Source organism: Camelus ferus, chromosome 22 (genome assembly GCF_009834535.1).
Source record: "Camelus ferus isolate YT-003-E chromosome 22, BCGSAC_Cfer_1.0, whole genome shotgun sequence".
Classification (NCBI taxonomy): domain Eukaryota; kingdom Metazoa; phylum Chordata; class Mammalia; order Artiodactyla; family Camelidae; genus Camelus; species Camelus ferus.
In genome coordinates, this window is record NC_045717.1 from 16,580,739 (window position 1) to 16,608,530 (window position 27,792).

The 27,792-nt window shown below is 51.2% G+C and overlaps 1 protein-coding gene and 1 long non-coding RNA gene across 2 annotated transcripts; one reads left to right on the forward strand and one right to left on the reverse strand.

Annotated features, from left to right (window-relative positions):
- MAP1S (microtubule associated protein 1S) lies at positions 1 to 21,381 on the reverse strand. The gene is made up of 7 exons (XM_032465304.1): positions 21,226 to 21,381; positions 19,881 to 19,982; positions 18,298 to 18,380; positions 17,341 to 17,481; positions 14,293 to 16,648; positions 1,174 to 1,409; positions 1 to 243 (listed from the first exon to the last, which is right to left on the reverse strand). Exons 1-7 carry the CDS (start codon positions 21,344 to 21,346, stop codon positions 88 to 90), a joined length of 3,195 nt encoding a protein of 1,064 aa, XP_032321195.1. The 5' UTR covers positions 21,347 to 21,381; the 3' UTR covers positions 1 to 87.
- On the forward strand, positions 20,967 to 27,623 carry LOC116659018. The gene is made up of 3 exons (XR_004314288.1): positions 20,967 to 21,093; positions 25,506 to 25,604; positions 26,174 to 27,623. It is a non-coding gene; the product is annotated as an uncharacterized LOC116659018 (long non-coding RNA).
- The last annotated feature ends 169 nt before the right edge of the window (positions 27,624 to 27,792 follow it).

A 27,792-nucleotide genomic window follows, 5' to 3' on the forward strand; every position in this document is an offset into this window, starting at 1 on the left:
TGAGCGGAGTACCTGGTTTATTTCCATCGCAGGTGAATCTCAGGACAGTGGCAGACTCTGGGCAGAGGGGCGGGGTTGGGGGCGGGGCTAGAACTCCACCTTGCAGGCAGGGAAGGCCTCATCCTGCATGGATACGGTGCTGTTGCTGCCCAGCACCGTGATGCCCAGCGCCTGGTGCCGGGCATGTGTCTCCTCGTACCACTCGTGCATCACCACTGAGTCGAAGGTGGGGATCAGGGTCACCTGTGGGTGGGACAGATAGACCAATGGTGAGGGGCAGCACCCTCTTCCCTCCTGCCCCAGCCCCATGGCCGCTGAGGCCCCTCTTCTCTGACCACCTTTGCTCTGCCTCCATTCTCTCTCGCTTGGATGTCTGTAGCCACTGCCAGCCAGTCCCTGAAGTCCCTTCTCTTTCCCACAGCCCCCACGGTCCCTTCTACAATCCAGGAGACCAGACTACTCCTCTGTGAATTCCTCTCCACGCTTCCACCCACCCTCCACCACCCTCTCCCACTCTTCACTCCCCAGGCCTCCCTCCAGCTCCTTGAATGCACCGAGCTTGCTCCCCACTTCGGCCTCTGCCTGTGCTGTGCCCTCGGCCCGGGACTCTCCCTCCCAGCTGCTCCAGAAACTGTGTGCCAGGCCAGGTGTCACACACTCAACTCCTGAGTGGGCAGCCAGGTACCTGGAGACTCCTTCTACCTAAACTCGCCTCCCCCTTCAAGGTTCTACTTCAAAGCTTCCTGTGGAAATGACGCCAGCCCTTGGGGCCAATTCTCAACTTTCTCAGCTGCATAGACACCACACACTCCCTGTTTCCTCCTGGCCAATCCTCATAATGTTGGGGAGGTTAAGGGGCAGAGGTCAGGGGAGGTGATCAAACCAGCCCCATCCACGCCCTCATCCAGGTTTGCGCAGACACACAAGGAAGTGGATGTAACAGGAACATAGTCCTGAGGGCTGGGAGGGACTCTGGCATTTGGCCTCACTGCCCCATGGCCATGGGGGCATGGCTTAGTCTCCCTGAGCTCTGCTCCCTCCTCTGATGTGGGTGAAGGTCACTTCGACCTCACAGGACTGTGCGGGTTTAACAGGAAGACATTAGGAAGCATTGACCCCACCCTGCCATCTGCTGCCCTCAGGACTGTCCTGAGGCCCCCGCTGGTCACTCACCTGGAGGTCCCGGTCCCACTGCTGCTTGCCAGCCAGGAGCGCATCTAGGACGGCCCGCATGCCCTCCTCCTTGTGCTGGTCCTGGCCGCTGATGACATAGCAGAGCGCACGCACCCGCCGGAAGAACTCCTCGTCCACCAGGCGGGCACTGCCCCCGCTGGGCAGGTAGGCCAGGTCGAGGTACACAGGGGAGCTGGGTGGGGCTGCTGACCCTCCTGGCCGACTGCCAGCTGACCCTGTGGGCAACAGGGATGGGGTCAGTCGTGAGCTCCAGGGACAGGAAAGGGGCTGAGACCCAGGGCCTGAGATGAGGCTCCCAGCTCCACCTGCACCCCTCTTGAGTGGCTCCCTCCCTGGCAGAGGTCTGATCTCACCGTTTTATGGTTGACAAGCCCTCCCTGTGAGCGGCAGTTACTCAATGAACCCTGCAAACACCCTGGCCAACCCCTCAGTGCCTGGATCCTTCCTGGCTAGTCCCTGGACACAGACATCCCCAGGGCCTGTGGGAGGGGGCAACCAACGAGGACTTCCTGGAAGAGGGAGTTTTGGAGGTTGAGCCCCTAAAGCAGCAGTACCTGGAATGCTCTGCTGCTTCAGCAGCATCCATCTGTTCAATTACTCAAGGGGCACTTATCAGGTGTTTATCAAACCCTCCTGGGCACCATAGCCTAGGGACATGGCAGTGACTAGAACAAAAATTCCTGCCCTCAAGGATGATGGGGAGCCAGAGTGGTTGTGGGAAGGACAGAGTTGCAAGCGGGAGAAGCAGGATGGGGCAGCCTGGATGCAGATAGGGCAGCTGCTCTCCAGGCCTTGTCAAGGGGGACAAGGCCACCACTCCTGGGCCAGGGAACTCATCAACTGATGGGAGGACAGAGCTGGGTCTTGGGCACAGGAAACCCACCAGATGTTTGGCATCTTATGCTCATAAACACTGTCCAGACCAGGATGTAGGACCAGGGGGCATTTGCAGAATGAATGAAACCCCCAGCTTTGGGCAAGTAGCATCTCTTGCTCATAACTGGGGATGGTGGCATCAGGGATCCTGAGCAGAGCCTCAGGAAGGGAAAGCCACCACAGCTGTGGAAAGCAAGAGGAAGACAGGAGCAGCAGAAGGACAATAGCAAAGAGAAGATGAGGGGAACATGGGCAGAAGCCGTGGGGTGCGAGGACAGGGGTAGAGTGGGGACTGGCAAGCGATGGCAACCGCCTGCTTTTGTAAATATATACAGTTTTCCTAGAACACCCATTCGGGTACTTACTGAGCTGCTTTTGTGCTACAACAACTAGCTGAGTAACTGGGACAGAGACCCTCTGGCCTGCAAAGCTGAAAATGTTTACCCCCTGGCCCTTTAAGACAGGTTTTGCTGACACCAGAATGGATGGTTGGTTTATGAGAATTAGTGGGAGCAGGAGACCCCCGAGTGGCCAAGACTGTGGCCTTTGGAAAGAGGCCAAATGCCCCGGCAGGATAGGGCCTCAGAACACCCCCAGCCTCCAGGTGCCAGCCTTGTCCGTGGGCTCTGGGGGACCCCCCTCTATCTCCCTGACACTGTGCTGGGAACCCCTGACCCACCAAAGAACATAGGAGCCCATCAGGTTCCTCCCTTGGAATCTGCCCAGGAAAGATAAGAGGTGGTGGCTTGGGTGGGGGGATGGGGGTGGCGCTGAGCTAGAAGACAATCAAGAAACCAAGGTGGCCAGGAGTGGAGGACAGGCCACGCGAGGAGAGAAGCTGGAGATGTCTGTCAAATCTGGAGGGCTGAGCCTCTCCAAGCAACTAGAATAGGGCCCAGCCCTGAGGAAGCGCTCAGTGAACACAAGCTAAAGTTATGATTAGTCATGGCTGTTGCTGCTTTCTTGCCATCCCTTCCTTGGTAAGTTTGAATCTGCGCTGATGCAGGGACTGCCGAGTACTGGAATGTGTGGACTGTGAGCTAAGACAAGCTGGGAGTGCAAAGCACGCACCAGGCTCCCAAGATGTAGTGTGGAAAATAAAAAAGGGGACTATCTAGTAATTTTTCATGTTGGTTACATGCTGCTGGGTTTCTACCAAACATTTAAAAAACTAATACCAAGCCTTCTCAAAATTTTCCAAAAAACTAAAGAACAGGAAATACTTCCCAACTCATTCTATGAGGCTAACATTGCTGATACCAAGGTCAGACAAAGACACTACGACAAAAGAAAACTAGTGACCAATAACCTTTATGAATACTGATGCAAAAATTCTCCACAAAATACTAGCAAACCAAATTCAGCAGATCATAAGGATCATACACCATGACCAAGCGGGATTTATTTCTGGGATGCAGGGTTCAACATACAAAAATCAATTGATGTAACATACCATATTAACAGAATGAAGAAAAAAAAAACACATGATCATCTCAGTTGATGCAGAAAAGGCATTTGACAAAATTCAACACTCTTACATCATAAACATACTCAACAAAGTAGGAATAGAAGGAAAATATCTTAACATAATAAAAGCCATATGTGGAAAAACCCACAGCTCATACCATAATTAATGGAGGAAGACTGAAAGCTTTTCCTCCAAGATCAGGAACAAGGCCAAGATACCTGTTTTAGCTACTTCTGGTCAACATAGTACTGGAAATTCTAGCCAGAGCAATAAGGCTAGAAAAAGAAACAAAAGGCATCCACATTAGAAAGGAACAAGTAAAGTTCTCTCTGTTCACAAATGATACAATGTTATGTGCAGAAAATGCTAACAATTCCACACACACAAAAAAACCTATTAGAACTAATAGATGAATTTGGTGAAATATTTGTATACAGAAACTACAAAACACTGCTGAAAGAAACTAAAGAGGACATAAATTAATGGAAAGCTATCCTATATTCATGGATTGGAAGACCTAATATTGTTAAGATGCCAATACTACCCAAAGCGTTTCTACAGATTCAATGCAATTTCTATCAAAATTCTCAATGAATTTTTTTTGCAGGTGTAGAATAATACATTCTAAAACTCACATGGAATCTCATAGGATCCCAAATGGCCAAGGCAATCTTGAAAAAGAACAACAAAGGTGGAGGACCCACATATCCTGATTACTACAAAACTACAGTAATCAAGGCAATATGGTACTGGTATCAAGACAGACATATAGATCAATGGAACATAATAGAGAGCCCAGAAATAAACTGTCACATATATGGTCAAATGATTTTTGACAAGGGTGCCAAGAACATTTAACGGGGGAAAGGACAGTCTTTCAGCAAATGGTCCTGGGAAACTGGATACCCACATGCAAAAGAATGAAGTTCAATGCTTATTTAGCACCATACCCAAAAATTAACTCAAAATTGATCAAAGAGCAAAATATAAGAGTTAAGCCTATAAAATTCTTAGAAGAAAACATAAGGCAAAAGCTTCATGACACTGGATTTGGCAATGACACCAAAAAGCACCAGCAACAAAAAACAGACAAACTGGATTTTATGAAAATTAAACTTCTGTGCATCAAAAGACACTAACAACAGAGTAAAAAAGGCAACTCACAGAATGGGAAAAATATTTGGAAATTGTATATCTGATAAGATATAGAGAGACAATATATAGAGAACTCTCAGAACCTAACCACAAAAAGACAAATAACCTGACTCCAAAATGGGCAAAGGACAGTCCTACAAAGATACACAAATATCTAATAAGCACATGGAAAAGTGATCAATATGCCCACACTGTACAGCCATGTGGCTTATGCTGTACACCTGCTTGCCCCTTTCTGGGGAGTCTGGAATTTTGGTGTATGCAATACTGTGATTTATAAGAAATCTATAAACAGTTGGTCATTCACAGATGTATTTGGTCTTCATCCACAGTTCCTATCTCACAGCTCCCCAAACCCTTGGATTTTCTGATCAGTAAGAGCAATGGAAGCATCTTCTGTTACAATATTTGGTTTCCTGGCCTCAGTTCCAGAAACTACTTCAGGGCGTAAAAGTGAAATAGGTGTCTTGTTATTCATAACAAGCCCTTTCCATCACAACTAGGCTTATGTTAATGAAGGTGACTTTGAATCCCATCCCAGGGTGGGAGCTAGTTGCCGTGTGATTAGAAGGTTGGAACTTTCAGTCCTGCCCAATTCCTCCCCAGGCTCTGGGGAGAGGAGAGGGCTGAGGTTGAATCAGGCACCACTGGCCAATGATTTGGTCAATTATGACTGTAATGAAGCCTCCATAAAAGCCCCAAAGGAGAGCTTTTTGGCCCTTTTTCAAAGCTTCCACATCTGGGGACCAGAACACTTCTGCATGCCACTGTGTGGGGCCCCAAGCTCCACAAGGACATCAGATCCCTTGTTCAGGACCTCGTCCTATGCATCTCTTCATCTGTTTGTTGATTTGTATTCTTCAGTGTCATTTTATAATTGGTAATCTAGTGAGTAAATTGGTCTTCCTGAATTCTGTGAGCTGTGCTAGCAAATTAATCAAAGCCAAGACAGGGGTCATGGGAACCTCTGATTTATAACCAGTCTGTCGGAAGCATAGGTAACAAACTTGACTTGCAACGGCATCCTGAGTTGCAAGGTGTCGTTCAGAACCTCCAGTTTATAGCCAGTTGGTCAGAAGCACAAGTAGAAACCTGGGCTGTGATGGTATCTGAAGAGGAAGGTGGTCTTGTGGGACTGAGCCCTTTACCTGTGGAATGTGATTCTATCTCCAGGTAGATAGTGTCAGAATTGAACTGAATTCTTAGACACCCTGAAAGTGTCCAAGAAGCTCCCCTACCCCTCAACACACACACACACACACACACACACACACATAATGGAATTGGGTCCAGGAACCCTTTTTGGTTGGTGTCAGGCGTGGGATTTGTTAGAATGGTCCTGGTTTATGGAAACATGTGTTTTTTGAAGAGAAAGATAGAAGGGCAGACAATGAGGAAACTGACTCATGGATGGTTACCTGGTCACCCATAGTAAGAAACTGCAGCTGTGCTATGATCAGTTACTAAAGGTAAAAGTTACCAGTGGAAAGTAGAAATGGTAGTAGACCCAACTCCCAATGAGTTGGTTCACTGGATATATAAGAAGTGCCAAATAATAAGCAGCATGCTAAATATAGTTTCCTGGCTATTGTTTCCTGTAATAGCCTAAATAAAAGTTAAAAAAAGTGCTTGTTTGGGCCTTGATGCTGAACCAATTTCAGATTTGGGTCAATCTAGGCTTTGGCCATTAGCCTCAAAACTGCCCAGAAAGGGGGAAATTAGGCAGGGGCAAAAGGAAGTACCTCTAAGATTTCTGGTCACCAAGCAGGCAGTGAATATTAAGGGGAGGGCAAAAGCATGAAACAACCAAAAGCAGGGGCTACAGTATGAAGAAACTGACTCATTTTGTGGATTAGTACCACCAGTTTCCTGAAGACCCTTTACCAAAATGGACTGCAAGAGTAACCAATTTGGGGGCTGTGGCTTTGGTTTTGAATGCTGCAGGGCAGAAGAGCGTGTTTGGGTTGACGTAGGACCTGCAGCTCCCTGCTGAACAATCAGAGACGGCTGTGTGTGATCCAGACACTCAGGAGGTTATTGTCAAAGGAACAGCCAGCCTGATGGACTGGACAAAAGCCACTGGAAAGTTTATCCTGTGGAGGAGGACTACCCGACTCCCACTATGAATGCCAGACAAAGTGGCTGAGATGCTTCCTAGGCAAGCCACGTGGGGTTGGTTTTGAGGTAACCGGGACATTCACACACTGAACATGCCCATTACCCAGGTTATGGTAAATGCTGTGATGAAGGGAATCCCTGTTGCATGGGGCACCTCCATGTAACTTTACTGCCACAAAACTGAACAATAGTTCAAGAAGCCTCATCAGATCTGCTGTCTCAGCTTCCCCTGTGGGTCTTACTGACACCAAGAACATTACAGAAAGAGACTCACAGACATAGAAAACAAACTTATGGTTACCAAAGGGGAAAGGGGCCAGGGGAGGGATAAATTGGGAGTTTGGGATTAGCAGATACAAACCACTATATACAGAATAGATAAACAACAAGGTCCTACCGTACAGCCCAGGGAGCTATATTCAATAGCTTGTAGTAATCTATAGTGGAAAAGAGTATGAAAAAGAATATATAACTGAATCACTACGCTGTACACCAGAAACTAACACTACACTGTAAATCAACTATACTTCCAAAGAAAGAAAGAAAGAAAGAAAGGAAGGTAGGAAGGAAGTAGGGACAAAGGGGAGAGTAAAGGGACTCGACCCAGCAGAGTGGAACTCCTCAGACTGCTGTTGAAACATGGCATGAATAAAGCTGACATTGACAGAGTTGAAACAGGTGTCGACTTAGAACTATTAAAAGGCCCCAAACAAGTCCACTCTATTTATTTATCTATTTATTTGGAGGAGTTTAAAAAGCTGGAAAGCAAAGGTTACAATGAGAAACCTGACCAGGAATCCCCTGGGGTGATGATCAGGAAGATTAATCAAGATAAAGACTGAAGTAGAGGCCAGGGTCTTCTGGCCCCACCCCCAGGCAGGGACCCAAAGACATATGCACATGTGTGGATAAAATGGCCAGGAGAGGAGGAAAGTTTCCTGGAACTCCTTGATACAGGAACCCAAAGCACTGTGATTCCAACACCTGTTGGCGAAGTCTTAGCAGCACCTAAGGTTAGACTGGGAGGAACTGTAAATGCAAATACAGTTGGGAGCAAGGTGAAATTTGGATGAAAACTGGGCTGTTTATGAACAGATTTGTGAGGTGGTCACATCTTCTTTACCTGAACATATTCTTGGGATGGGTACTATGTCTGACTGGGGATTGCTACCCCTACTTCATATTGTAAAGCAGAGGCATGTAAGTCCGCCCTCCGGCTAACTGCCTAGAACAGGTGGCTAACTTGGAGCACTCTAGAACACCTGGTAGACAAAAAGACGCCCACTTTAATTCATGATATACTAGAAGCTGGAGTGCTGGTACCAAGGGGTTTGCAGTGTGATAGTCCTGTGTGGTGGAGGGTTCATGGAGACTGAACAGTAGCCTATCAAGGCTCAAATTAAGTTGTACAGCCCATGGGCTCAGCAGTTCCGGACGTGGTTTCAACCCTACAGAAAATGCAAGGCGGCTGCTACTCCCCATCTCAGAAAAGAGCCAGCAGCAGTTGGCCTTCACGTGGGATGGATCCCAATTTACTTTTCCTGTGCTGCCGCAGGGGTATCTGAACTCACGGGCTTACTGTCACAATTTGGTCACAAGGGAAGGGATGTGACGGGGGTCTCCAGTGTCACAATAAATTGCATTGATGGTGTTATGATGGTAGTGGAAATGGAAGAACAGGCTGGGACTGATTTGAATTCAGTGGTGATGCACATGACCACGGCGGGGGGCGGGGGGAGTTTAGTAAATCCAGCAAAGGTCCCTGGGCCTGCCCAGACAGTCAAATTCTTAGGAAGAACCTGGGCAGGAGCCACCTGAGATCTTCCACAGAGACTAAAAATAAACTGCTGTCGCTACCCAGGCCCCGGTCAAACAAGCAGCCCAGCATTTGGCTGATTTGGATTTCGGAGCGTGCATATTCCACATCTGGGAACACTGCTAGCTCCCACCTTTAAGACCACCTGAAGGAAAGCTGTATCTGAGTGGGGACCTGAATAAAGCAGTGTCTGAATTACAAAGGGAAGCAGCCCTCTCAATGCCTTTGGGCCCTTATGACTCTGACTCCGACTTGATTTTGGGAGTGTCTGCCATCATCCTCTGCAGACTGGAGTTTATGGCAAAAGCCCAGGAGTACCTCCCAGCAGTGACCACAGGGATTTGGGGCCAGAAGATTCCAAGATGCTGCTGCCCGTACAGTGTTTGAGAGACAATTATTAGCCTGCAATTGGGCGTTAACTGGAATTGCTTCAATGACTGATGGACATAAAATAATCATGAAACCTGAGATACCCACAATGCCTTGGGTGATGTCGGAGAAACCCTCTAATAAGGAAGGCAACGCCCAGAAGAGTTTCAGAGTAAAACAGAAATGGTTCATACAGGAGCATGCTGCCAAGGGAAAGCAGGGAGATGCCCGCTGTATCATGATCAGGTAGCCTCTTTTCCTCTAGAACCGACTTTGGGGCCACCTGAGGAGCTGCTGGAACAGACTAGCACGTGGACGTGCCCTGTGAACAGCTCTCAACTGAACAACAAATTGCTGCTTGCTTTACAAAGGGCAGTTTCAAGATGAATGGACAATATGCCGTTTGGAAAGCAACCACATTAAGACTGGCGGATGCAAGACTGATTGAAGAAGGCAAGAACTGATCCGCTGAGTGGCCTGAACTGCACGCTGTTTTCCCAGCAGTGGTGGAAGAAATTGAGCAACAGTAAAAGCCCTTATATTTGCAGTTTGACCGACTCATGGGCCACAGCCCGTGGCCTGGCCATATGGTCAGGTGGCTAGGCAATGGAAACCTGGACTATTAAAAGGGCGCCTGCAAGGGGCACAGCCCTGTGGAAATCACTCTGGGAATTTAAGAGGCGCCCTAAAGCAGGACATGTCCATGCCCATCAGAAGAACCCCTTCCAGGTTTGGAAGGTGACTGAACCACCAAGTGGATCTTTTGGTGTGCTTCCCTGAGGTGGCCATGGATCAGCGTCTGTGAATGACTGGACGTTGGGGAGGGGTGCAGCAATGCAGGGCGGGTGGCTAGACCCAGATATATTCGTCTGGCAGCCTGCAAGGCACAAAAGGCCAATAAGAACTGTCAACAAGAGAGAGAAACCACAGATGGCGATGGGGGAAACTCCCCGGGGGCAAGGCCTGGCCCAGAGCTGACAAGCGGATTACACTGGACCCATGCCAGTGGCCCCCGGGGTGGGATGAGGTGAGCACTATGAACGAGTCCTAACAGGAACAGACAGTCCGGGCTGGCTTTTCATACCTGATAGTAGATGCAAACGCTCAAAACAGGAACAGAAAACACCGTGACCACTTGAGCCACTGAGTTGTTATTCTTCGGACCGAGGGACACACATTACAGCCCATATCGTCCAACAGTGGGCCAAGAGACCACACACCAGATGTGCTGTATTATCACCCTCAGAATGATGGTTTACTAGAAAATCGGAATGGGTGGCTGCCACGTTTGCTATCTAAAATAGGGGGGAAGATAAAGCCATGAGAGGTGGGCTTAAACGCCTTCAAAAGTGTGTGCTCATGCTTGACATCAGGGGGTTAAGGGGGGTCCCCACCAGATAGGTTCCTCCCCTTTTCTGAGGGATGTGGGGAAGTGGGGGTGGGGGAGGATGCTGACGCAACTGTCATTCTTCCCCACGTCACAGCAACTTTGTTTTTCCCTACTTGATGCAGTGGTCCCAGGACCAGGGATGCAAGTGCGGGTGCCAGAAGCAGGGATGACTCCTAAACCAGAAACGGGAACCATACCTTTAAATCTTCATGTCAGAGTTCCTAAGGGCCTGATGGGGGGGCCTTCAGCCCTCAGGCAAAGCTGGGGCCACCAGTGAGTGCTGCTGTGCTGCCCGTGGTTCTGTACCCGCGTAACCCCACTCTACACGGGTGGGAGCGGACAGAGGGGGAGGCACTCGCTAGCCTGGTTTGCTGCCAGCCGTCTGGACCAGCACAGTGGCTGAACCTCATGTCCCCGTCTAAGGGTGGAAAAGTTTGGGTAAAGATAAATGACAAGTGGAGAGAAGGAGAAATAATAGCTGAGGGTAAAGTGATGAATAAGTGGGTTATGCAACGAGGGAAATCCAACATTTTATTAATAGCTGGAGAGAGGCTCAGAGCAAGAGAATAATTCAATCTCTCAGCAGAAGCACACCAGATGCCCGGCAGGGTGAAGCTAGTTTGCTGAAGCCAGCCCTGCTTTGGGGACCTGACAAGACTGAATAGGCAGCCTGCTGATCTGAGTGGCATCGCTCTGGGAGACATTCTGGTCTTAAGATATATTGATGAACAGGACCAACTGTTAATGACTAAATGGAATTCTGGTGATTCCAGCAATGTGCCTGGATCTTCTGACTCCTAGTTTTCAGGCTACATCTACTACCAAGGATATCATTTGGGGAGGAATTTCCAAGAACTGCTCCCTACTAAGACTTCAAACCATGTGGTGCGGGGCTCTGAGCTGACAGATCTATGTAATCACTGTGTAATTCTCAATCTTGACGACCAGGGAGAGGTAAATTAGGAATTTGGGATAGGCAGATACAACCTACTATATAAGAAATAGATAAAAAACAACATCCATGGTGCATTCAACAACACTGGCCCACAAGACAGAAAAGAGCCTTAGGGGACATCAGTGCTAAATCTAGGTATCCTAGGACAAGTTGGATTCGCTCTTAATGAGCAGCAACATTCACTAGAAAAAGATTAACTGGAATAGGCAGATTAGAGGGAGGTCTCATCCAGGAAGGCAAAGGATGGGAGTCAGTCTGGAAAGAGAATGAGGTTTTAGCAAAGTGGGTCAGGCAGACTCAGCCAATAATGCTGGACGGGCTAGAACCCAGTGCTGGGAAGGGGCCTGTTCTCTGACCCAAAAAGGCCTCTCAACAAAATAGTATTTTGTATTAAAATAAATACAAACAGAGGCTGAAGTGGCCCCCCAATCCTAGCTGCTGAGGCTCAGGGGCACCCACACCTATGTTACGGCCCTCCAAGCTTAAGGAAATTCTCTGGGAGGATCTGTGGTTTACACAGATGGACCCTGACTGCTCTCACCCCCAGTAAAGCTAGAAATAAAACATATCCTGTGGTCCAGTTAACAGGGACAGGAATATTCTAAATACCATTCATGTCTTCCCCGAGGGAGGGAGGTGGGCCCTGCTATACAACACATGATGGAAACCAGACTCCACACAAGCCTGTGAGCTGAGACTGGGTGAGTGGCTTTGTCGCCAGTGACCTTGGAATCTGGAGCTAACTGACTCATGGCCAATTGTCACGACCCTTGTCCTTAATAATATCTGTCATATGGGCAAAGGCAGATTTTGCTGGGAAGGCAAAGTGAACATCTCTGTAGTTCTGATTTGCTCTGTAATGAAACTGAATTGTACCGTGACCATATTTCAATACGGTGTAACCCTGGAGTTGGTAAGATTCAACTACTTTAGGTAAATAAGTCTTGTGATAATGCTGACAGTGATGATCAGATGCATTGGGAGACTAAGTTAAGCCTCCTCTGGATGTAATACACATGGAAAAGGACTGGCCCAAGGAGCAACTGGATCGAGCGAATCTCCAGCTGATTTCTGTGCTAAATAGCTCTGCACAAGTTTATTGCAAAGTCCAAGTAGCAAATGACGTGTTTCCTTAAATTGATCCCTACCCCACACTAGCTTCTCCAAGTGTTAGGCCTGTTGGTGTTGGTACATCGGCGGGGGGCGGATAGGGATTAGGTTTGTTTATTTTTCAACGGCACTATCGGGGATTGAACACAGGACCTCATGTATGCCAGGCATGCGCTCTACCACTGAGCCGTACCCTCCCCGCAGTGTGGGTACTACTGCTGTATCTATTCTCTAACTGCTGTCCCATACACAGCTGCTGGGGTAGGTATGACTGTTTTGCCGTACGGGATCTGTGTTCAAAGACCAGGGGGTGGACTGTGATATTGTGATTTATAAAAAATATATACACTTGGTCATTCTCAGACGTATTTGGTCTTCATCCACAATTCGTGGCTTACAGCTCCCCAAACCCTTGGAATTTTCTGCTCAATGAGAGCAAAGGCAACATCTTGTTACATTTGGTCTCTTGTCCTCATTTCCAGAAAACACTTCGGGGCCAAAAAGGTGAAATGGGTGTCTTGTTACGATTCATAACAAGCCCTTTCCATCACAAGTGGATTTATGTTAATGAAGGTGACCTTGGATCCCATCCCAAGGTGGGAGCTGGTTGCCAGGAGAACCAACCACGTGATTAGAGGGTTGGAACTTTCAGTTCTGCCCCCTGATTTCCAGGGAGGGGAAGAGGAGCTTGAGGTTGAATCAGTCGCCATTGGTCTATCATTTAGTCAATCATTACTGTGTAATGAAGCCTTCATAGAAGCCCCAGAGGACAGCTTTTTGGCCCCCTTTCAGAGAGTTTCCACATCAGGGAAACAGAACACTTCTGTGTGCCACCGTGCAGGGCCCCAAGTCCCACAAGGACATCAGATCTCGTTTGGGACCTCACCCTATGTATCTCTTCATCTGTTTGTTGATTCGTATCCTTTAAGAGCCTTTTATAATAAATCAGTAATCTAGAGAGTAAACGAGTTTTCCTGAGTTCTGTCATCTGCTCTGGCAAATTAACCAGATCCAAGGAGGGGGTCATGGGAACCTCTGATTTACAGCCATTTGGTCAGAAGCACAGGTAACAACCTGGACTTGTGACTGGCATCTGAAGTTGAGGGTGCCTGTGGGGCAGAGCCCTTTACCCGTGGAACACGGGTCTATCTCTAGATAGTGTCAGAATTGAAGGGAACTGTAGGACACCCAGCTAGTGTCCAAGAACTGGATCTAGGAACCCTTTTCAGCGTACGTGTCAGGCAGAGGCTGCCTGCATGATCATCCCCAACAGAAACCCTGGGTCCTGAGGTTCTAAGGAGTTTCCCTGGTGGACAGCACTTCACACGGGTCAGCACAGCTTGTAGCTCAGAGAATGAAGCACATGGTGTGTGACTCCACTGGGAGAGGGCTCCAGAAGCTCGTGCCTGGTTTCCCTGGGACTCCCCCCTTGTCTTTTCCCTTCACTGATTCTACTCTGTATCCTTTTGTTGTAATAAATTTCCGCCATGAGTCTGACTCTACACCGAGGTCTCCTAGCCAATCCTGGAACCTGGGGGTGGTCTTGGGAACCTGGACACAAATGCATTCAATAAAATATACCATTAAAACTAGTTTTACCTGTTTCTGCTTAAGGTGACTACTGGAAAATTCAGGATGCTGGTTGTGCTCACGTTCCATTGACCGTACTACTTGAGCACTTGGAATTATAAGTGCTTAAAACAGTCAGGTCAGAGCTTCCATTTTATAGGAGAAAACTGAGGCCCAGAAAGGGTGGCGGGTGTGGCTGAGACCACATAGCAAGTAGGGAACAGGACTCAGGCAGGTAACCCACTGCAGGACTCCAGCCCCCAGGTACTTACCTGATGGACCCCGAGTGGTCATCTTCGGGACTGAGGCCTTTCTGGACAGGGGTGTCCGACTTCCTCTGTCACTGGGCTCGCTCCGGGTGCTGAGTGGCCGACTGGCCCGGTCCCCACTGGTCAGCCCCTTGGTTTTGGCAGTGGTCACTGGAGCGGCTTTGGGGGCAGCAGAGCCAGGGTTGGGGCGGCTGAGGGGCTTGCGGGTACGGCCGAGGCCCTCTCTCAGCCGGGCCTGCTCAGGAGGCAGCATCTCAGGGTCCACCATGCAGATACTAGGTGGGGTGGGCAGCGGTGGGGGGATCTTGAGGGGGTCAGGCAATGGGTCACGGCGAGGGACCCCAAAGCCCTCTGTATCCTCATCTGAGTCCGCAGTGCCAGGGGCAGCTGGCAGGGGGTCTGAGTCAGACAGGGTGGGCAGGGACTCACTAACAGATGTGGGTGGTGTCTCCTCGGCCCCTGGAGCACTCGCCCGCTCCTGGGACCGGGCACTGCTGTCATTGGAGCTGCCAGGGGATGAGGGTGCTGGAGCCATGGGGACGGCCTTGCGGTGCTCAAACTCACAGGGTGACACCAGACACAGGTCCACGTCGTGCGGGGAGGCTGAGCGCCGCACCCGGGGGCCACAGAGTGGGAGGCTCAGCCCGGCTTCACTCGCAGTGGCAGGCGGTGGCGGGAGCACTTGCTCGAAGGAGACAGACAGAGACTCATCCACCTCTGTGGAGTGCGGGGAGCCCACCTCGGCGGGCAGCGAGGGTGTGGTCACTGTAGGGGACGCATCCGGCCCGGTCTCTCCACCCCGCAGCGGGCTCAGTGACAGTGGCCCACTGCTCTCAGCTGGGCCCTGGTGGGCTCCGGCGGGTGAGGGCGTGCATGGCTGGGGGGTGCTGGCGGCCAAGAGTAGCTCCAGGGTCTTCTCCTCCAAGCTGCCACCCTCTTCCCCAGCTGGGCTCAGCCCCAGCTCCAGGCTGCTCTCCTGGCTGGGTGTGGCCAGCAGCTGGGAGGCTGGGGAGCCACAGGCCTCCGTGGAGGGGCTGGCCTCTCCACAACGGAAGCTGGGGGGGCTGTGGGGCCCATTCTCTGTCGGTGGGACACCCAGGCGGGGTGTGTTCGGTTCTTTGCGGGGCTTGGGAGCCACCAGGGCACCTGCCTTCTTGCTGCTGACCACAGCAGGGGCCATCCGGCGCACTTCCCGGGGCTGGGTCCGAGTGGTGTTTGGCTTGGGGTCCTTTTTTACCTCCCGGAGGTGCTTGGTTTCTTTCTCAGCCCTACGAGGGGCCTCAGCTCGTGGCGGCTCCTTCCGGGTCACCCCAGGGCGCTCTTGGGCAGACCTGGAGGGCGCTGCCAACCGACCCTCTTTCCTCAAGCTGTCCCGGGAGCCCACGCTCTCCTTGCTCTCGGCTCGCCGAGGCCCCATCAGGTCCTGGGGGGTCACCACAGGCTCCCGCAAGAATCCCAGGTGCTGTAGGCGGACCAGGCCATCCAGGAGGCGGGCAGGCGGCGTGCAGCCAGGGAACAGCACACGCACCACCTTCTCAGCGGGGCCCGCGGGGTGCCACACCAGCAGGGCGCACACGGAGGCCAGCGTGTGGTCGGCAGTGGCCGAAGGCGGGTGCAGCACGTACATGTCCAACCGGCCCACACCCATCTTCTGGAAGAGCACGGTGGGCTCGGCTGGCAGTGGCCCCCGGTTCAGGGGCAGGGGCGTGATGCCCAGCCGGGCCAGGAGGCTCAGGGCCAGCTCCGCCTCATCCTCGCCGCGCACCAGCCGTGAGGCAGCTGCCCGGGCATTGAGGAACACGACACCCAGGTTAGGGGAGATCAGCCTGCGCAGCCTGTCGTCCCCGGAGCCCCCGCCAGCGGCTGCCTCCTCACGCTCTGCCAGCTTGCGCCGCAGCAGGCTGTTTAGGCCAGGGAGGCTGTCTGCACCCGCGTGGGTCACCAGCACGGCGTCCACCCGGTCCAGGTGCCGCACCAGTTTCCAGAAGCTCGACTTGGGGTTAGAGCCACCATTGACCAGCACGGTGAAGCCGTTGACGGCAAAAAAGGCAGCATCGCCGAGGCCACCAGGAAAAATGTAGCAGCAGGGCCGAGCAAGCCTGAGGAAGCCCACAGAGGCCGGAGGCTCAAGCAGCTCAAAGGGGGATGGTGGCTCCAGTGACTCGGCCACGTATTCCAGGAACTCACGCAGGCCCTCAGCAGCTGGCAGCTGCACTGGAGGGTTCAGCCGCAGCTGGAGCACGCCCTGGAGGCCGGGCACTTCGGATGTCAGCTGGGCCCAGTCACCAAAGGTTGGGCAGGTGATGGTGAGCTTGGCTGGGCTGGCAGGTGGGGGTGTGGAGGCCAGGAGATCCCGGATCTATAGAGAGGGGGATGGTTAAGGGGTCACCTGCAGCCAGGCAACACCCAGCCCCTCGGGAAAACTAAGTGAGAACATCTCTGTTCTGCCTTCTGGAGCTAGAATGGCCCTTTGCCTGCCCTTGTCACCCTCAGGACAAAACCCAGCCCTCCTCACAGTCCAGGAGGGCCTACTGTCCTGCTTCACCAACTGTCCCCCTTCCACTCATCCTACCCTCTCTCACTCTCCCTGCCCCAGGGCCTTTGCACTTGGTGTTCTCACCTCCTAGAGAACAGATCCTTCCAGGGAGGACTTCTATTAGTATCCACCCCCAACCCTGTGTACTGGCTCTTATCTTGCCATCACTACATCACTCACTACAATGTAAAAAACATGGTCTGCCAGAGTTTTCTGCTTATCTACCCTAACCAGACTAAGGGATTCAAAAGGGGCCCCATCCAATTCTGTCCAAGATGGGAAGTAGAATCTGGGGTGCCACTTGAGGCCTCTGAGACCTCTGGGTCTAAAGGTGCAGCCTCAAACCAAAGTGGGTGATGGGACTGGGCCCTGACAACAGGAGGAACACACGTTACCACCATCATTCCACAGAGGAGGAAGGGATAATGCTCAGGGGGAACAGTGGGTTGCTGGGCCATACAGCCCAGTGGGGATGAGGCAGGATTCAGAGGCAGGATGGGGAGGGGAAGGCTTACCTCTTTGTCCCCTAGGACCTGGAGGAAGTGGCGGGGTGAGAAGCCCCCTGTCTGGAGCAGCAGCTCCCCTGTCTCCTCCAGGCAGGGCCCAGCCAGCACCAGCAGCTTGTGAGAGGCAGGATCCAGCAGGAGGTTTCGGAGCTGAGGGAGGGGGAGAGTTTTCAAAGCTGTATTCCATGCAGTGAGATAGCCGACCCTCCACTTTGGGGGTAGTCCCCAGCCGCAAATCTGCATATAACCACCCCACTCCTGTCCCCACAGTGGCCAGGCCAGTGCTAAACTAGAAGCTGGGATTATAGCCTGTGGACCTCCTTCTGGGCCCTGCCTGCACCCCACCCCCCCAAATCCTGCTCATTCTACAAAGCCCAGCTCTAGTGCCCCCTCCACTTGGAAGTCCTGTATACCCTTTCTGGGCTCCCTCAAGCCCACCTCTCCCTCTGGCCCAGTCCTGACACCATGGGGAGGAGGGTACTGTGTCTGGCTCTGTCTCCTCCAGAGCCCCACCCAGGGAGCAAACAGGAGCATTTCTGATCAGAGAAATTGACCTGGACAAGGGTCTCTAGAGGGGTGTCTGGGGGCTCTATCTTGTTTCTCTTTCTCATGGAAAATTGGGAGAAGAGTGCAGATGTCCACAAGCTAGAAGTATTAAGAAGTCAATTCAGACAACTACTGGGCCCCAGCCAGAAGGAACGCACAGGACGCAAATATCGGTCAGATCCTGCCCTCTTGCCTCCAGACCATCCCTATCCAGTTCCTTCCTCCCCAACTCCCACCTTTTCTGATGCCACCCGCTCCCATCATCAGCTCTGAGGGAATAAATTGAGGCTGGAGCCACTGGGTGGGGGGGTGTCCAGAAGAGCATTTCAAGCAGCATGAAGTCAGGAATATAGGAGGTGAGGACAGAGGATGGCATCAGTCCCCGAAGCCTGCTCCCTGCAAAAGCCTACCCTCCCCTACCTCGTCACACAGGGATTTGTCTGATGGATTCAGGAGGACCAGCGTCTCCAGGGTGTCTCCACGGTGGTGCAGGCTCCGCTGGCCTACGGGGAAACCAGGCCCTGTGAGTTTAGGGCTGAGCCACGTGTGTCGGGGTCAGGCTGTCCTGGGGCCGAACCCTGCCCCACTGTGTGACCCCACGCAGCCACGAGCCCGTCTAGGACTCGGTTTCTCAGGAACCCCAGCCAGGGAGGTCATCCAGGGACAAACATGCCTGTGGTAGGGCCACAGGTCAGGATGAGGCCATAACAGGAAACCTGCCTTGGCAGGCCTGGAAACAGCCGTGACAACAGGCCTCTGCTGCATGCAGGGCCCAATTCTCAGCCCTGTGGGGGAGGCCACTGTCACCCTCATTTTATAGTCAAGGAGCCTGAGCCCAGGGAGGGCCAAGGAGGACTCACCAGGAAAAGGGCATAGCATGGGCAAGGGCCCTGAGGCAGGACTAAGCTTGGAGTGTCTGAGGATCAGGAGGTGGCAGGTGGGGCTGGAGCAAGGGGCCACATGAGGGAGCCGAGGGCAGGGAGGCCTCACGGGCCACAGAGAGGGGAGTGGGGATGATTCTGGGAGCCTGACCCTGGTCTGTTCCCCAGAGCCCAGATATGTTTCAAACACAGAGCACCAGACCCTGAGTCTGGAGAGGCATGGACCCTCCATGGCTGGTTACCCTTTATCCATTTATCACATACTTTTCATCATGCGTGGATGCTGACACATTCAGGTAGAGAAACTAAGGCAGAGAGAGAGGAAGCGGCTGCCAAGATCACTCAGAACAGACGGGATTTCCAGCTTCCCCCTACTCCCCCGCCAATTCAGTGAGGGTCAGGAAGCTACCCAGAACCGATGGGACAATGAGGCAAGGTGACGGACACTTCCTTCCCCTCCTGCAGCAGCCAGGAGGTGACTCAACAGGCTGGCTGAGACAGGGGGAGCTGCAGGCAACACCCAGGCCCCACCCAGCAGCTGCTCAGTTCACCCCAGTCACCCAAAAATCCCCTGGGAGCCATGGCCTGTATGGGGCTGGCACGGATCCCAACCCCCTCCTTGATCCTGCCTTCTCAGATCCTCATCTATTGAGCATCTACTGTATAGGAATCACAGCCATGAACCAGACACAGCTTCTGCCACACCAAGCCCATGCTCCACTCTCCAGTCCCGCTCAGCAGTCCCTCACTTTCCAAATGTCCTGTCCCTTTGCCTGGGGCTCTTCCCTCCACCCTCCACACCAACCGCAGCTGCTTCTCATCCAAAAGGACCCTCCTCAAAGGTCTCCCTGTCCCCTCCACCCCATCTCAGCTGCCTCATCTGTAAAATGGGGACAATAACACAAATTCTTGCCTTGTGGGTTGTTGACGACTGAGGGAGTTAGTGCTGGCTCAGGGCCTGCCCCTCCTCTGTACTCAGTAGATAGCAGCTGTATGATTACTGTTGTTGTTTACAGTCATCCCCGACCCCCATGCCTGGTTCATAGCTGGCACTCAGAGAACACATGCCCAATGAATGAGCAGAAGGGGTGCAGCTACAGCAGGTGGGGTCCCTAGACTCACCTTTCACGATGTTGGAGAAGGTGGCTGAGTGCCGGGACACGAAGACTTTGAGCTGCTCATCGAGGCTGCAGACACCAGGGTCAATGTCCCAAGACCGGATGCCTGATGAGGAGGGCAGGGGAAGCAAGGAAGGAACTCAGCTGGACTCCCCAGCTCCCAGAATACTTCACTAACTAGCATCTGGCAGGTGGGGGCCGCCACAGCCCCCTCCCCTCAACCTGCCTCTGCACAAGACAGCCTAGATCCTCAGAAACATCCAACGTGCCTTTGGAGCTCATTGCTTCTACCATCTGGGAACCCAAAGCGTAACTCAGGCATTTTATAGAGAAGACACATGACATTAGTAAGAAAGCCCTGCCTCCTAAATAGTCATCTCCTTCCCTCATTATCCTCCTCACCCCCAGGTACAGTTCCCACCTCAGAGAAAGCTTTGCACAAGCTGTTCCCATTGCCCGGAGGCACTTCTCCCTGCCTCCCCACCCTTCAGGTCCTCTCAGCTCTGTATCCTTCTGAGCACTCCTGAACCATTTGAGTTTAAAATTTATTTCATCTCCTCACTCACTATGGGTCAGCCTCTCCAAGCCCCCACCCCCACCAAAGACCACTAGCCTTGTGAGGGCACAGCTGAGCCTGCGGGTGGTCCCCACCCCATCTCTGCCCTGTGGGGTAATAGTCCCCAACCATGTGAACCGAAATGGGTGCTGCCACCCCATTTTACAGGCCATGGACAGCAGGCCTTGCCAATCTGAGAGATGGGGAATGAATGAATGCCTTCCAACCACAGGTGTGGGGTGCACCAGGCCCGCTGGGCCCACCGTGCCAAGCGGTTGCAGGTAAACCTTGCAGGTGCATCTATGACTCACCTTCCCAGCTGCCAAATCCCCTGGGCACCTGGGCCGCACCCGCCCACAGCCCAATTAGCAGTTCTTCACGGAGCAATGGAAAGTGGGCCCCGGGGCTCCAGGTCCAGCCTCCCCATCGCTGCTCCTCCCTCCAGAACGTCCAGGCTGCTAAGACTCGGGAATTCGGGGCGGCCCGGAGGGTAGGAAGCGGAGCCGTTGCCCGTGTTGCCCAATCGCGTGGGTCCCAAAATCCGGGCCCGTGTCCCTTCCCCGGTCTGCACCCTGTTCGGGGCGAAGCACCCCAGCCCGAGCCCGAACGCCGCTTCCTCCGCCAGCGCCTGCGGCCACTGCCTGCGACATGTAGCCTAATGGTAAGGAGACTGGGTCCCTGGGCCCCTAAGATCAGCCGCCCCCCGCCCCCGCCGCTCCATCCCCGCGGCCCTCAGGCCGAGATGCGCGGCCGCGCCTGCCTCCCAGACCCCGCGTCCCTAGGCCAACCGGACCTCGTTCGAGCTCCTCCAGCACGTAGGCTAGCAGCCCCGGGCATCCGCACTCGCCGCCCACCACAAGCAGCAGCGAGCTGGGCGTCTCCGCGGCCCCGGGCCCTTCCACTGCCGCCGCCATCTTCGCACCGCCCTGACGCTCCGAGCGCCCGCCCTGCTGTCCCCACCCCTTAAAGGGGCCGGACCGGAAGGGCTGAAGACCCCGCCCGGAAGTCCCCCCTCTTTATGTGCATCCTCCCGCTCTTTGAGGTGATGCGAGATGGGCATACCGGCATGGAGAGGTTGATGGAGTCTTGGGTCGCCGTTTTGGGCATCCCTCCCAAATGACCACTGATTCACTCATTCATTCACTCATTTATTCATTCGTTCATTCAGCAAGCTCTGATTGCATGCCTACTACATGCCAATCGGAATGTCTGCCCTCTGGAAACTCACATCACATCACAATGGGCCCAGTCAGAACCAGATCTGAGATGGCCCCAGTTCCTTAGATTAGGGCTTAAACAGAGAAAAGAAGGGTATCTTTGAGGGCTTTGAGGGATGTAGGATTTTGCCAGGTGTGGTGATGAGGCAAGGACATGTGAGGCATAAGTTAGAGCAAATGCAAAGTATTAGAGGTAGAAAAGTACATGTGAATTTGGGACACATTCCAGAGCACTCTGGGCCTGAAGCAGGGCACCACATTTATTCTGCACCTCCTGTATGCCAGGTGTTTTACTCCATTAGCTCATTGAATACATGCATCAACCTATGAAGTCACCACTGTTACTATGGTCATTGCAGAGGAATGAAGAGGAAACAGACCTGGAGAGATGAAGTCACCAAGCCCACAAAGAGACAGAGCAGAGATACAAATCTTGGTGGATCTCATTCCAGATCCAGCCTGTGGCAGACACAGACTGCCTGGCTCACATGTGCACCCCTCCCTTTCCAATCACATTTAGCCCTTTTTACACATAGTGGCCATTACTTGAAAAATCCTGTTGCATCAAACTTTTTGACAGTTGCCCATGCCAAGGAAGGGCTGGGCTATCTCCCCCTAGGACTGACGTATATAAAACAAATCAAGACAAATGAAAAGATCCAGGAAACAGGATCAGCCTCCCACTGCCCTTCATTATCTGTTCAGCCCAACTTCCTTCCTGGTCAGTGTGCAACAGTTGCTTGCCACGTGCTGTCTAACATCTAATGTTTGAGTGCTCCACTTCCTCTCTGTCTTTTTGACCCTGGCATCCTTCCTCTATCCCAGTCCCTCCCTCTTGGCTCCCTTCCCTATTTCCTGGCTGCCTGTGATTTCTTCTATTATTGCTCTGGGTAATAATGGAAGTGGGAGCATCTGTGTCAGGTTCTATCTCCTCCACCAGGAAAGGAGACGATTGGAGGCCAGACCAGGCTGAGGTCTCTCTGGGGTCCTGGTCTTTTGCATTTAGGCATCTGGAAAGTGCGTGATAAAGGGCTGTGGAATGCGTGAAAAACTCACCCATCCACCATTCATTCATTCATATGTACTTACTGATTGGATCAGGACTGGAACCCAGGACCTTATGTGTAAAGTTTATGCTCTTTCTTCTTCCCAATGCTATGAGTTATGATTGTCAATGTTCATTCTAGTTGGCCTTAAAGGGCCCTGAAGTGCCAAGATGTGTCTCTACCAGGGAGTATGTGAGCTGATGTTCTGAGTGTTCTGGAGTCCTGAGGTTTCCTGTCCTCAGTCTGGGGTCTTTGGTGTGGAGAGTGTGAGAAGCATTTCCCAAGAGATGAAGAAGCATCTGGGGATCATTTCTGAAATCCTAGGCATCAGACCCTGGTCATTGCCCTCCTGACTTTATCCACACCTGGCCTGTTTGCAAGTCATCTGCCCCAGAGGGGTCAGGTGATGGCATTTGTGGGGAAAAGAGAATCCTCAGCTCTCAGGACTGTTGGATGCTCTTGTCTTCTTCCTGTGGCAATTCTTTTTTCTTTTAAACATATTTATTGAGATTTAACATGGGCATGTTCAGATTCATGCATGCCAGGAGTGAAGGCTGGTAGAGGTGATAGCCCTTGGGTTGGAATCGAGGAAATCCCCAACCTCTGCCAGTTCCTTGGACCTTCTAGTTGACTCTGCCCTCCCTCAAGGTGACTACTACCTTGACCTCCATCACTCAAGGTGAGTTTTAGTTGATTTGGAACTTCACAGAAATAGGATCAACAGCAGGTGTCCATTCTTGGCTCTGGATTCTCTTGCTCCTCATATTGTTCAGAGCAGGCTCTTGTTCCTTTTCATGGCTATATAGTATTCCAGTGTGCCCTTTTGTTTTCTTTTTAAATTGTGGTAAAATAAATCTAACATATTACTTACCATTTTAACCATTTTCAAGTGTATAATTCAATGATATTTAGGACATTCAGGATGTTGCACGACCCTCGCTAGTATCTAGCTCCAGAATAGTTAGAAGAACACCCCATGCCCATTAGCAGTCACTCCTATTTCCCTCCCTCCCAGCCACTGGCAACCACTAATCTGCTTTCTGTCCCTATGGATTTGCCTGTTCAGGACATTTCAGACAATATGTGGCCAGTTGCTACCAGGCTTCCTTCACTCAGCATAAAGTTTTCAAGCTGCATCCATGTTGTATCGTGTATGACCACTTTATCCCTTTGTGTGGATCTACTGCATTTTGACGGTCCATTCATCTGTTGTTGATGTTTGGGTTGTTGCTACCTTTTTGCTATTGTGAATAGTGCTGCTGTGAACATGCATGTACAAGATTTTGTTGAGCAGCTTTTGATGCTTTTGGGTCTTTACCTAGGAGTGGAATTGCTGGGTCATAGGGTAAGTCTACATTTAGCTTTTGATGAACTTCCAGGCTGTTTTCCATAGCAGCTATAACATTTTACCTTCCCACTGGTAGTGTTCCAATATCTCCACATCCTTGCAAACACTTGGGGTCTTTTCCTTTCTTATCATAACCGTTAGGTATGAATTTGCCACTATTTGTCCACTTTACCTGTTAATGGACATTTAGGTTATTTCCAGTTTGGGACTACAGTGGATAAAGCTGTTTTGAACCTTTTTGTATGTGTCTCCTGGTGAACATACACTTTTTACCCCCAGGGTTGGAATGGTATACTCATGTGATAAGTAATGGCCAGGCTGTTTTCTCAAGTGTTCCGTGTGAGAGGGAGTGCCACCCCATGTGCTCATCAACACTTAGTTTTCAGCCACTTTAATATTTGCCTTTCTCTCCTTCTTCCCCAGCTGGCTCACCAACCCTGGTCATCACATTCATTAAGCACTTGTGTTAATAATATTCTAATTCTGGGTGCTGGGAGATGAACAAAGCTACTGATTCTGGATGCAAATCACTCTCAGTCTGGGACAGGAGGGATCCTGAGGACCATGCACTTTGTGTGTCAGTTTATCTCATTCTTGCAACAAGTTGGGGCACAGGTTCTGAGTAAACACATTTAATAAAAGGGGAAGGGAGATCTGGAGAGTCAAGGGACAGAGTCAATGTTCAGCATCCAGCTAATATATGAACTAGGATATGTGACTCCAAACCCTGCAACAGGCATTCATTCATTCATTCATTTTTTTCATTCATCCATTCAGTAAACACTTCCTGCCAACTTTCCTGTGCCCCCTAGAGGTCTCAGTCCTAGTCCCCAAGGAGACCCTAGTCTGCAGGAGGAAGAGCCGCTGGCCACAGATGGAGTGGAGTCAGGGCTGGGGTAGAAGCTGGACCTGGAGCTGGAAGAATCAGGAGTGGGGGAATGAGGGTTTTGTGTGTGGAGACAGGGAAGGTGTCCTGGAAAAAGGGACATTGAGTGGGGGTAGGTAATAGCTCAGTAATAGAGCACATGCCTAGCTTGCATGAGGTCCTGGGTTCAACCCTCACACCTCCATTAAATAAAGAAATAAATAAGTAAGTAAATCTTTTTAAAAACAGGGGGACATTGAGGCTGGGGTTTTGAAGAGTGCATAGGAGTTCATCAAGCAGATGATGCATTCATTAATTTGACAAATACCCTCAGCCAAATCCTCTGTGCTAACCTCACCCCAGCCTGGTCCCAAGTAGTCTCTAGGCTGGGGGAGACAGAACGAGACAGGACTTCCCAAAGGGTCATGGATGGGCAGGAAGGAGAGGTTGGGGCTGGAGACACTCCAGATGGAGGAACATAGAAATTCTTCAGAGGACCAGCAGAGGTCTCCGGGGAGGAGGATATGGCTCCAATTTTCTCCCCCAGAGCAGAAAGAGCTGGTGCTGAATGTTTTTGCTTTGAACTATATTGCTTAGGTTCAGTGAGGCCCAGACAACATGATTCTGCCTCAAAGAGATGCTTGGACCTGCTTCAAGCCACCTCCCAGCAATGGAGCCTCAGTTTTCCTGGGTGAGGTATGTGGAAGGAAAAACATATATCCCCTTACCCATGAGCCTTGTATTATGGTAGTAATAGAGAAGGACTTCGAATTGTTGCCTGTTTGTGGAGGTCTACACATTTGAGATAAACAGGGATCTGTGCATGGAACAGGGATGTCTCAACCTGACCTGAAAAGATCTAGGAGGACTTTCTGGGGGAAATAGCTTTTGAGTCAGGGCCTGAGCACAAGTATGGGACAGCAAAAGGAAGAGCACATGGAGAAGGAAGAGCATCTCCTGTGGGGGAAACAACATATGCAAAGGCCCTGAGGCCAGAATAAGCTGTGTGTGTTCCAAGACTAGAGAAGACCATGCGTGGCTGGCTGGTGTGACAGGGAGATGCAGAGGAGTGGAGTCAGGGGGGTTGGTGGGGGTTGGACCAGGCAGGTTCACCGGAAAGGGTGTGGGTTTTTACTCTGAGGGCTATGGGAGCCATGGAAAGTGTGGGAGCAGAGGGGCCATGAAAAGTGAACTGTAAAAAGGACAATGAACTGGTTTTAAACATTTGACGAGATTAACATGTAACTACCCATCCCATTTTACAGGTGGGGAAACAGAGGACTGCAGAGAGTAAGTCATATGCCCAGGATCACATAGACATCATGTGACAGACCCACGATTTGAATCCACAGTGTCCTCAGTTTTAGGGGCTGGGCTCTTCAGCACCATGCTATGGGGCAGAAACGAAAGAGGGGTCTGGGAGCAGCCTGACCAAGGTGGGAACCCGCTTGCAATCAGTTTATTCCATAAAATCACCATGATGTGGTATGGGGGTGGGAGTGGAAGAGAGAGGCTGCGTCTTGTTTATAATCCAGTCCTCTCTGGGTAGGGAACCTCACAGCCCCTCCTCATATCCCCTAATTAGTGTGAAGATGCCCCCCAGAAATGATGGTTCTTGCTCCTCTCCTCTTGCCAGCTCAGGGTTCTGCCAAGCTCCAGCCCCATGGTTTATTAGACAAGATGGCCCACTTTGGACACATAACAGTGGCTCAGGATATGAATTTTCCCTTCCCCTCTTGGGCCACTCCAAACCCCACCTAGGGCAGGTCCTAGATAGAGTGCAAGAAGGGAAGGAGTGACAGGCTGGAATGGCTTGGGTCTCTGGGAGCTGCAGAGGACCATGAAGTAGAGCCACAAGCCACCATTGAACACATACTGTGCTCATCCTCAGAAATAACCTGCATCCCTTACCTCCTCCGTTCCACACACGTGTATTAAGTGCCAGGCCAGTAGCAAGTGAATCTCATCCTGCCCTTAGGAACTTTTAGCTCAATGCTCCCTAGAATGTTGCCAAACTGAACTCAGGTCTCCTTGCCTGACAAGAAACAAAATCAATCTACTGATAATAGGTTGTGGTGAAGGAAAGTGTGGTGTTTATTTGCAGGGTGCCAAGCAAGGAGAACAGACAATGAATGCTCAAAAGACCCAAACTCCCTAATGTTGTCCAGGAAAGGGTTTTTAAAGGCAACATTAGGGGGTGAGGGTCACAGGGTGTGTGATCAGCCCGTGGACATTTTTCTGATTCGTCGATGGTGAGGTAACAGGGTGATTTTCAGGAATCTCAATCTCACAGTCTTCTGGCTGCAACCAGTTTAGGGTCTATATGTCCATGGTCAGCAGTTTCCATCTGGTGGGCTCTTGGTTTCTGTAAAAACACCTTAAAAATGTGGGTCAGAAGGTTATCCATATCCCTCAAGGAGTTCTGTGTTTTTATATCTGATCTATTATTTAAGTTATTATTACTTTTCCTGCTTGATTGCTTTTCCTTTGTACCTGCTTTTCCACTTCTTTAATCACTAACTGCTTGAGTCTGCTTTTGGAACTTGAGGAAGGTCTAGGAAACTAAAGCTTTTTCTATAAGCAAGAAACGGAACACAGGGGTCTGTCACTGGGAAGACCCCATAGAGGCCAGTTCAGTTTCAAGAAGGCAGAGGGCTCCCTAATCTTTGACACCAGATTCATTCATTAAGTTTTCCAGTTGACGTATATTTATTGAGCGCCTATTATACGTAGGCAATGGGGAGACAATGTTTTCCGAGACCCCCGGCTTGGCTTCTAGTTGGGAAATAGACAAGGAAACCGACAAGAAAACTGGTATGAGAACACAAGATGCCGAGGGCCCAAAGGGCGGTCTCCATTCTGCCTTGGGGATCAGGGAAGGTTT